The 11,450-nt window shown below is 44.0% G+C and overlaps 1 protein-coding gene across 1 annotated transcript; it reads left to right on the forward strand.

Moving 5' to 3' along the window:
- The first annotated feature begins 1,083 nt into the window (after nt 1–1,083).
- LOC128734809 (pseudouridylate synthase 7 homolog) lies at nt 1,084–3,633 on the forward strand. The gene is made up of 3 exons (XM_053829165.1): nt 1,084–1,384; nt 1,446–3,058; nt 3,117–3,633. Exons 1-3 carry the CDS (start codon nt 1,134–1,136, stop codon nt 3,428–3,430), a joined length of 2,178 nt encoding a protein of 725 aa, XP_053685140.1. The 5' UTR covers nt 1,084–1,133; the 3' UTR covers nt 3,431–3,633.
- Nucleotides 3,634–11,450: the final 7,817 nt, after the last annotated feature.

Genomic DNA, 11,450 nt, shown 5'->3' on the forward strand with positions numbered 1-11,450 from the left:
ATAAAAATAACGAAACTCACAAAATAAAATAAATACTTCCTACATATTTTTTTCTTTTTGCTTGTCTAGATGATGAACTGCTGTGGAATAAACGTAGCTTCAGTGTCATCAGCAGTAGTTTAATAAACATATCTATACGTGCTGAATAAACGTTTTACTGTACGTTGCCTAACAGTCATACAAACGTATCTTCCACGCCTATATTCAGCACTGTGCTGTTTAAATTCTCCAAAACCAACTGTATAAGCATTGAACAGAGGTGTTTAGACATACTTGAAAAGCAGCTATACAGCATGTGCTGAATAAAAGCTGTCGGTTAAACGTTTAAGAAGCAAAAATTGTTCCTTGGGTGGATTTGACGATAGTCGGTAAGTTACGGTGAACTGGACAGGTGAAGCGACCCTCATTCCCTGTATTACATGCACGCCTTTTTATCTGGTTGAACCCGGAGGAATCAACCCCAGTCAACTCAGAACATAAATTTAACATTCAATTTGATCACCCGCGCCGGTCAGTGACCCGATTGAGCGACGGCGCCGGTAGGGCGTATTACCTATATGGTTTTATACTGAAATCTCGAAGCAACACTCGCGCGCCGCGGTGTGGTCATGTTGCGAAACATGCTTTTTTTGAAAAATGAGTGGTTTTTGATTGGACGATGGAATTTACGCGAGTGTCTCGTCTGTTTGTCTGTGATTATACCTTCCAAAGTGCGATATCGCTCATAAAAGTGCTATTTTGCATTAAATCGTTTCGGTATCTTCGGCGCACTTATTGTTTGGAAGATGTTGGCGTAAATAAAGTTGCCAAAGGCATGCTAACGTTTTCCAAAAGTTGTACCCATCACTAGACCCAATTTTACGCACGCAAAGAGATGGATACAATTTCATGTGATTCTAATTTGGCGTGTGCGATGAACACTGTCCAGATGAACAAAAAAGAATTATTTCCAGCGTGGCCGCGGTAGACTTAAAACCTTACAAATGCAGGTAGAAAATTCATTGAAAATATTCATTTGACAGATCTGAGATCTGACAACCAAGTGTTTGCTTTTGCTTGCCGAACGAATCTCTCGTGCGTGCTGACTGTTGATCTGATTTCTGCAGATAGACTAACCTCCTTAACGTTTTACGATGGGTCGCGATAGTTTCCGTAGAGGAGGAGGACACCGTGGGTCTAGCCGCGGACGACATGAGCCTGCTTGGTCCCAAAAACGCGGAGGAGGTGGTGGGCGTACGTGGAATCGAAACAACACAAAACCGGCAAATAGAAATCACAAGGAACCACGCGAATCGGTTGCGCTTTCAGACCTAAAGGAGGAACAGGTCTTTATCACCGAGTACGTTTCCGCCGGAAAAGGTTTTCATGGTATTCTGAAATCGAGGTAAGAAATAATTACCCACTAATTAATTGTAAGTCACTAGTTTTATTTTTCTCGCTGGTAGGTTTTCTGATTTTCATGTAAACGAAATCGATTTGGATGGAAACGAAGCTATACTCACAGACTTGAATATACCCGCCGCACCGAGGGAGGAAATGGATGATAAACCTAATGCGGAACTGGAGGAAATGTTGTCCCAGTTGATAACAGCTGATAAGCTAGATCAAATTCGACAAGTGGCTTCGAAAAAACGCACCAGTGCTGTAGAGATTGACGTGACGGAATTAACCAAAGAAGACCGGGGAAAAATTCACAATGGTACAAAATCCTTATTTGGAAGGGCCGTCGTTGGATCTACTGTTACCAGAGACGATAAAAAGTATATTACTATAACAGCATATAGTTCTAGTAATGTAACGGATCGTAGGAAGAAGTGGCTTTGGCCACATCCTTTTACGTACTTCCTGTTGTACAAGGAAAACGTCGACACGATACAGGCGGTTGGTCAGATGTCTGAACAGTTGAAATGCTCCACTTCATCGTTCACTTACGCTGGTACCAAAGATCGGCGAGCCAAGACTACCCAATGGATTAGTATACGACAGTTTGAACCAAGCAAAATAGCGTCTGCCGTGAAAAGGTTGCAAAATATAAAGATTGGAAACATTTGCTTTAAGCCGACTACTCTAAGGTTGGGCCAATTGGGAGGGAATCGTTTTCGGATAGCTTTGAGACAAATTGTTGAAGAAGAGAGCGTTATTAAAAGTTCAATGGAAGCATTTAGGGATAAAGGATTCATAAATTATTTTGGACTGCAACGCTTTGGTAATAGATCATCCGTTCCAACGTACAAGATCGGCATCGAAATGCTGAAGGGCAGTTGGAAAGAAGCTTGCGATTTGATACTCAAGCCACGGGAAGGTGATCCTTGGTTTATTACAAAGATGCGTGAAACTTGGGAGCAAACACGCTGTGCTGAGACCGCCCTGGCAAAACTTAGCCCGCGCAATAAAGGTATCGAAAAACAAATATTGTCTTGGTTAGCGACCCACAGTAATGATTACAAAGGTGCCATTCAACAACTGGCTCGAAACTTACGCATGCTGTACTGTCATTCATATCAAAGTCTTATTTGGAACAGAGTAGTTTCACGCAGACTTCGAGAGCTTGGCTATCGACTTATTCCGGGTGATTTAGTTTATGTACCCGAAGTTGCGAGTGATATAACAGAGGAGATCGCAGTTGATGCGGATTCGGCTATAGAGCAAGCGATAGAATCGGATGCCAAAAAGGATGTGGATGAGACACCTGCGGATGAACAATCAACTGAACCGTCTCGCTTTAAAGCTATGGTAAAACCGCTTACGGAAGAAGACATCGAATCTGGACAGTATTCGATTTTTGATGTCGTGCTACCATTACCTGGTCATGACATTACCTATCCAGCCAACGAGAGTGGTAAATGGTACGAGGAACTAATGGCCGAAGATGGCCTTTCTTCGGACATGCTTCGGCGAAAGGAAAAGAAGGAATCGCTGCCAGGTGCTTATAGGAAGGTGATAGTTCGTCCTGAAAAGCTGGAATGGAAACTTGTGTCATATGAAAAACCAACCGACACTCTTATTTTGTCCGATCTTGAGAAATTAAAAGGAGAAAAAATGCCGGAGCCAAAGGATGGTAAGTTTGTCAGAATCTGATTTTTTAAATGAGAAACGAGTTTAATTTTTCTTTATAGAAGCGCCTCATAAGGCCTTGCTTTTGGACTTCTGCTTCCCAGCATCAGCATATGCTACAATGGCTCTGCGTGAGATAATGAAAATAGATACTTCAGCGTTACATCAACGAACAGTAGAAAAAGAAAGATTAGATGCGGCAGAAAACAAAGCCAAACCCACGGCCGAACCAGTAGAAAACAAAACACCGGCAGCAAATAGCGAAATACATGATAAGGTTGATGGTGTGGCAATTGACAGCGAACCAGCTGAGCCAATTGCCGAGGAAGATGCTAATTCGGAAGAGCCTGCCGAAAAGAAACCCAAATTAGATTAGATCTAATTAGATATTTTTCAGTCACCGGAAAACGTAGAACAGTACATTTTGCTGCGCAAATGTAACTGGGCTGTATACAATATGCAATGGAAAAATTTCGACTCTAGATAATCATTCTCGTAATATATCCGAGAAACAATTTTTTATACGCTGGTTTTTGCAAAAAAAAACAGTGCAAGGTAATTTTTAAAATACATTTGACATTTTTTCATAAGCCTATTTCATCGCTATAAAACTGAGGATCATACTGAATTATCCGTAATCATTATCTAAATTATTGAGCTATAATGTCTCCCATTATCCGCGGATCTACCAGCTTGATAAAGAGCAACGTTTCGATGAACCTCCTTTACCTAATTTTCGGATCTTTCCCCTTCACGCCTTGTTTCCCCTGAGATACTACAAACATCTTTGTTTCATTACTTTCTTCTACCGTTCCCTCCGTCGATTATAAGAAACTACCGTTCTAAAAATTAATTAAATGCCTGAACTCAACAAAGATCAACACAAAAACACGAGATTGGTGTGACATCCTAATGGAACAACCTGCTCTCTGATCGATCACGTACTAGGTAATGGTCGGAATTTGCGGGTACCGGAGACTTGCGGACCTTCCGGGAACCAAACGTCGACACAGGTCACTACCTCATAGTAAGCATGATTCTCACTTTGTTGTTCAATGCATTTAAATCGAAACTAACGTGGAAGATACGGCTAAAGCTTCGGAATTATCTGCGCAAGGAGAGCACAGAGTGGAGCACTGGTGGAACCGTCGAAAACGCGTGTCGAAACCTTCGGCAAGTTGTGCAGCGGGCGGAGGGAGTGGTTTTCGGACAATAGAGCCAACATGTAGTGGCATCGTAGTTGGATTGTTAGTGATTTTCTAGAAAGAGAACCATCGTAGCCAAACTGTTTGTACTATTCATCCATCTGGATGGTAAATGATTGAATAATGCGCTTCAGAACCTCACGGTCGCGGAACCACGGAGGTCCACAGGCTACCGGTGGACACTACGGTCGTATGCGGACAGGGAAGGAGGCACTCATGCGAATGCTGAGTGTAAAGCCCCTAAAAGGAGGATGGTTTTAATAGCTGTTATCCATGACTATAACGTACAACGCGAATGGATAAAAAACCCTAATCCAAGCTGTCATCATCAATCTCGATAGCGACTTGCTATACGGAGAACCTTCAGTCTCTGTCACTGATCCTGAATTCGTGAAAAGGGAGTGTGGAAAGTCGAGTGGATAATCTTCCCGATCCGGAGACGCGACCAAACGATGATGGGACACCAACGTCGTCTCGTGTTGGTTTCAAACGGCTCTCCAGTGCACAGAAAAGCCGGCACAAGCGGTATCTCAGCAAAGGATGCACAGAGGAAGAGGCCAGAAACTGGCCCTTTGCTCTGTCGACCAGCTGCCGCCACCTTTCGAGCAGAGCAAGCGGCAACGGTCTGAGGAGACTGTGTCACCTAATACTAGCGCAAAATGTCCCAATACTAAACGACGTAGAGTGCGTAAAAACGAAAGGCCGTCTGCGGCCAAACCTCGACCAGGGATTTCTTATAGTGAGATGGTGGATGCCTCCAGCATCGCTATCACTTCGAGTGATTACCCATCCACTATACTTACTGTGGATCAGCTTACGGTTATTCGCAAAGAAATCCTGAACTGCATTGCGCAACAGGATTCTCCAGTCATACGGCCAAAGTTCAAGAGCTGTCAGTTCAAGAACGGATACCTGCTCCTCGTGTGTGCCGACGTGGAGACAGTAAGATGGCTAGAGACTACGATACCAACTGTCGAGCCGTGGGATAAAGCGCTGCTGAGAACATACACCATGAAGGACCTCCCGAGGCTCCTTGTGTTTATGGGGCATTTTTCGAGCAGTGTGCATACCTCGAGCGAGAGAATCCTCCGACTGCTCCAAAATCAGAACGACGGCTTCTCTACACAAACGTGGCAAGTACTTCGTCGCAGCGTGACAGGGAACACCGTGGACCTGGCGTTGGAGATAGACCATTTGTCTGTGTGGAATGTACATTTAATAACTCGTATCTCAACTAATAATTATATCCAGAGTCGTTCACAACGTGGTCTTTATTTGTACTCTCCTAGACAATAATAATAATATTCAACAATGACACTTCTCCCCAGTCCCGCACTCAGGCACGGTTACACTTCAGGTACGCACCTAGGTACCACATCTCCCCTTTTTCCATACTGCGGTTTTATAGTTCATAATCAGCAAATTTCACTGGAACTTTCCTGAATCGTGGCTTACGAACGGCTGCGGCTGACCCAGTCAACTCGCCTTGCTCAAACCCATGAAAATCCTCTTCTTCTGTGTCATAGCTGACTTCGTTGCTTTCTACGCGTCTAGAGCTGTCCGAAAATTCTGTTGATGTCTCGGCATTCTGCGACTGCTGTTGGTTTTCATCAGTTATCTTTTTCAGGTGAGCGATATTGCGATCGAAACGTTTCCCATTATGTTCATCCTCAATGGTTATTCGTGGGCCAGAGCGTGATACCACAAGAAACTTCTTTGGGTTGAAAGTTGTTTGAAGTTTGTTTCCCGGTAGCAGGTTGCGCATCAACACAACATCTCCAGTATCAATGGATGATCTTCTTGCCTTGCGTCGTAAGTCTTCGTTTTCCTTCCCTTTTGCTTTCAATTCTAGATCTCTGTCTGCGAAATCTGTTTGAAGAGGGACGGTCTCGATGTCTTCTATTGCGGGTATCTTTGAGCGAATTGTACGACCATATATGAGCTCAGTTGGTGTACTACCAGTGGTGGAATGTGGAGTAGTATAATACATGAGCAGGTAATCATGGAGATCCCGCTTCCAATTTCGACCCATCGAAGCGCTTATTTGTAACCTTTTTAATATTGACCTATTTTGGCGTTCAACGAGCCCATTTTCTTGTGGCCAGTATGGTATCGAATGGTTTAAGTGGATTCCGTGGACTTTACTATACTCCTCTAGTTCTGCTCCTACAAATTGCTTGGCATTGTCAAGCGTTATGGTTCTTGGGTAACCCAGTCGAGTGAAAATATTGTCAAGCCTGACCACTGTTTCCTTTGCTGTAATCTTATGCATCACTTCTATCTCCTTGTACCGGCTGTAGTAATCAATTACAACGAAAAGGTAGGCTCCATCTGGCATTGGTCCAAGAAAATCGATAGCTATGTCTACCCATGGTTTGTTGGGTAACGGCCGTCGTGACATCGGCTCCGGTTTACTCGGTAAACCCACCAGACGACATCCTTCACAAGCAGAGACATACTTAGAGACATCACGGTCCATTCCAGGCCACCATACCCTATCTCTCAAGCGACGCTTCATTACTGATTCCCCAGGATGACCCTCGTGGGCTAGTTGCAACATTCTGGGTTGAAGAGCGGTTGGAACGACAAGCTTGTTGCCACGAACGACTGTGTCACCAATCAATCCTAGTTCTCTACTGAATGGAGCAAATAGCTTCAGTTCTGGTTCATTCCAATTTCCTGATGTGCTCAGCGATTGTTTTACTAACTGCAAGACACGATCAGATTGCACTGATTCTTCCAGTTCCTGGACATCAACCGCCGCAGATTCCATTACTGCCAATACCATAAACTTATTTTCGGCGTCAAAATCTTCTACGGTGCTATTCAGAACCAATCGCGACAAAGGGTCGGCGATGTTGTTAATTCCCTTACGATACTTTACCACAAAAGAAAAAGATTGAAGGCGGAGCACCCACCTTTCTATTCGTGCACATGGTTTCGAAGTTGGCTTAAAAATCGCCTCAAGAGGTTTGTGATCAGTTTCTAGTTCGAATTTTCGCCCTAGAAGATATGGAGAAAACCGTTCAACTGACCAAACCAAAGCAAGAGCTTCTTTTTCGGTTTGGCAGTACCGACGTTCTGTTTGTGTGAGACTCTTACTAGCGTAAGCAATTGGTCGAGGATCGTTATCGGTGTGGTCAGCAAACTGTACGAGAACAGCGCCTAGAGCAACTGGAGAGGCGTCTGCAATAACACGTGTACGTAACGAATTGTCAAAGAACTTCAAAAGCTTCACGTTTGCGATCATCTGTTTCAATTTTGAGAAGGATTCTTGCTGGTCTTTATCCCACGTAAATTTTGTGCCAGAACATGTTAGTGCACGAAGTGGTGCCGAAACTGTGCCAAGATTGGGTAGAAAACGCCCGATGTATGTGACAAGCCCTAAGAAGCTCCGTACTTCTTCTGGATTAGAGGGTGCACGGAAATTCTGAAGCGCATCAACCTTGCTAGTTGATGGTTCGATTCCTTGTGAAGAAATAACATGGCCCAAGAATTCTATTTTCTGTACCTTAAACATACACTTATCTTGATTGAGCAATACTCCAAATTTCTTTAAGGTGAATAATGTTGCTTTGAGGGCTTCGTCATGTTCCAACTCCGTTGCGCCGAAAACCAAAATGTCATCAATAAAATTGACCGTGTTTTTACTACATCTACTTAGTATCTGCTCGAGTATTCGCTGGAAAATTTCCGGAGCTATGACGATACCATACATTAGTCTCTTGTACCGAAAAAGTCCAATGTGTGTGATGAATGTCGTTATGTATCGACTCTCTTCATCAAGCTCTACTTGATGGAAAGCTTCCTTTATGTCGAGTCTGCTGAAAAATTTAGCCGATGTAAACCGGGGAAGAAAGTCTTCTATAGTGGGCATTAAATGTCTTTCTCTTATGATAGCTGCATTAGCACGGCGCATATCCACACACAGTCGTAAATCTCCATTGTCTTTTACGACAGTAACCAACGGTGACACCCATAAGCAACCACCCTCAACCGGTTCGATTATGTCGTTGAGCAATAAACAATGCAACTTGTCCTCAATTTTCTTCATCAACGCAATAGGAGGACGTCGAGGGTGCTGACACACAGGTGGGATAGTTTCATCAATGGGAATACGAACCTTCACCCCTTTAATTTTAGGGAAAGGTCTTTTTTCGTTTCTGTTCACGAAATTAACACCGTATGTACTGGGCAAACCCACAAAAAGGATACCTAAATCAGTGGCGGTTGTTCTACCCAACAAGCATTGTTGGCCACCCTGTATAACATAAAATGTGGCAACCTGAAAAATTCACACTCAGTTTCCACTACCCTGATTATTAGTATGTACAATTTACCTTTTCAATAAGTTAACCAACATCTTGAACTTCTGCGGTTGCTTGAAACATACCAAGCACCGTCAAAGGCTTTGCTTCTTTCCCATATGGCAAGAAAATTTCGTCGCACTGCTTCCGTTGGTCCCATATTTGAACGCCGTTTGCTTTTAGGTAGCTCCAAGTTTTTTCGTCTATCAAATTTTTCTTACATCCCGAGTCCACTAACATTTGAATCAGCACACCTCCTAGTTTCACCTGGAACAGCTCGTCACCATCGCCGATGTTGAAAATGAAGTTTTGCTCTTTTGAGTCAACTGGCTGTGCACTCTGGTTTTGTATCTCACGTACACGCTTCGATTTGAAGTGTTTATTGCGTTCAGTTTTAATATCTTCGAATCTCCTCTTCAGTGGTCTGACTGTACGACATTGGTTTGCAAAGTGCCCGAGCCTTTTGCATTTATTACACTCCTTGTTTTTGGCTGGACAAAACACATCAGTTCCGATGTGGCCTTTCCTTCCACAACGTGAGCATTCTGCCGAAATCGAGTGTCGAATTTTATTAACTGTAGGATCTGTTACCTGATTTGGTGCATAACTTCCGGAATAGCTAGCAACCGATGCGTCCATCAGTTGGGCCTGCTGTTTAACAGATTCGTAAGAGGTTACAAGATTCGTGACCGCATCGATTTGCAAAGAGTCTTTTTGTAACAATTGTTCCTTTAAATCGTTTGGGGCAAACAAAATTATTTTGTCGATGACACTGATCGAACGGCTTTCTTGAGCGGTTTTTCCGAAGTCGCATTTACTTGCCTGTTCTTGGCAACGTAACATAAACTTACCGAGGGTCTCGTCCGAATTCGGTTTCAATGTCCAGAACAAATTTCGTTCAAACGTATCGTGTTGCTTAGGAGCAAAATAAGAATCAAGTTTGTGTATTGCCACTACGTACGGATCGATTCTTTTTTCAGTATCCTCCGCTACGTCTGCTCCTGGAATGGATGTAAATACTTCCTGGAGATCAGGGCCAGCTTTTGCAAGCAGTATATTCCTTTTTCTTAAACTATCTTTTTCTCCGGTCGCAGCAATGATGAAATCAAAGTTTCGTTTGTATTTAATCCATTCATTCCGAATTGTATTTCGGGGAAAAGTCTTAAAATTGAATGGTGGAATATCCCACTTTTCCATGTTTGATACTTATCTATCGAATAGACTTATCTACTGTGATCACTACTCACTGGCAGTTTTTCTACTGCTAATACGTGGACGCTGTTGAAAACAGCCGCTACTCTTCGGTAGCCTGACAGTTCAAGCAATCGCTGTTCAACACAGCCGCCACTTGTAAGTAGCCTAATTGTTCTGTTTTTCGCTGTTTGCTACAGCCACTACCCTTTGGTAGCCTAATATTCAATCGCTGCTTATTGCAGCCACTAGTTCGAAACTAGTATAGCAGTCCTATAAAACAAAATAAACATAACCTTATTCTGTCATTTTCGGAAACATGATCGTTTTTCTTATTACGGAAGAGTTTCCTACCAGATATATCTTACCTTTTCCCGGATAAATATTTTCCTCGTCGCCAATGTGGAATGTACATTTAATAACTCGTATCTCAACTAATAATTATATCCAGAGTCGTTCACAACGTGGTCTTTATTTGTACTCTCCTAGACAATAATAATAATATTCAACAATGACACTTCTCCCCAGTCCCGCACTCAGGCACGGTTACACTTCAGGCACGCACCTAGGTACCACAGTCTGCTAACCTGATTGTCAAGCAGAGCTTCATGCGGAACTAAATGTTCGGCAAGGCAATCTCCCGAGTGTGGGGAAGTCTCGCAGCTCTCTGCTTCAGGCACGTCGGCAACAATTGCGCAGGTTCGCACGGTTCCCACAAGGGGAACCTGCATCAACCACCAACCACTGTCCACACGTCCGCGACGGTTGCGAAGGTTCGCAGGGTTTCCCGAAAGGGAGCTCTGCATCAACCGCCAACTACGACACGCATAACTCAGAATGGACCGAAAAGCGCCGGCCGTAATTCGGTATCCAGTCGACTGCAGCCATAGAAGCCCTCTGATGTAGGGAAGCAGGCAAATCAAGAAGGCGTTCACGCCACTCAGCGCCGTAGCGTGCGGTTGATCAGACTGGCCCCCGCCAAGGGCGCAAGCTCTTAGGGGCGCCAAAAAGGGCCTGCCAATACCGGCCTGCGTCATCAGTTGATTTGCGTGCAGCAACCATAGCGAAAACTATCAAACAACTATACTCGATGCTTTGTTCGTACTTCCAGCTCCACCCGTAGCGAAGAAGTTGGGCATGATGAAGCACTTCGTATCCGCCGAATAGAGCAATCTAACATTTGCAACATCTTTTCTCGCGAGAAAGGCGAAAGTGCTGTACGGAAGCCTGGTCCCGGCCGCCCGACAGTGCAGCGTGGCCTTTCAGCAGAAGCTAAAGATGAAGACCGAGAGCAAAAAGGTCTCATCGTTCCGTGTCTTGGGTCGGGACGCTAAGCGGTGAAGAAGTACTTGGCCAAAATGGACATTTTTATGCGGAAGCGTCATTAGAGTCTGAGTAGCAGGCAATCGCCCAGAGAACGGCTGAAGGTGCTGGTGAAAAACATCTTTCCGGTGAAGCACGATGTCGTGGTCATAATGGGCGACGAAAACTATTTGTCGCTGGACGCAACCTCAGTGATGACGTCGAGTATAGCTTCCGCCCCAAGTTCCCTAGTTCTGTGGCTGACGATCAGAGAGAAAATAATGCTCAACCCACCGTTATTTCATTCAGGGTTTACGGTAAATGAGCAGATACAAAGATACATGAAATACCTACCGGAAATTACCGCCTTCAATAAAAAGCATCGCGCAAA

The sequence above is a fragment of the Sabethes cyaneus genome, chromosome 2, assembly GCF_943734655.1.
Source record: "Sabethes cyaneus chromosome 2, idSabCyanKW18_F2, whole genome shotgun sequence".
NCBI lineage: Eukaryota > Metazoa > Arthropoda > Insecta > Diptera > Culicidae > Sabethes > Sabethes cyaneus.

Excerpts from the sequence above, each read along its gene's own strand:
- LOC128734809 (XM_053829165.1), top strand. The coding sequence starts at position 1,134 with ATGGGTCGCGATAGTTTCCGTAGAGGAGGAGGACACCGTGGGTCTAGC. Across the intron at positions 1,385-1,445 it reads CATGGTATTCTGAAATCGAG|GTTTTCTGATTTTCATGTAA; the intron begins GTAAGAAATAAT and ends TCTCGCTGGTAG. Across the intron at positions 3,059-3,116 it reads AATGCCGGAGCCAAAGGATG|AAGCGCCTCATAAGGCCTTG; the intron begins GTAAGTTTGTCA and ends TTTTCTTTATAG.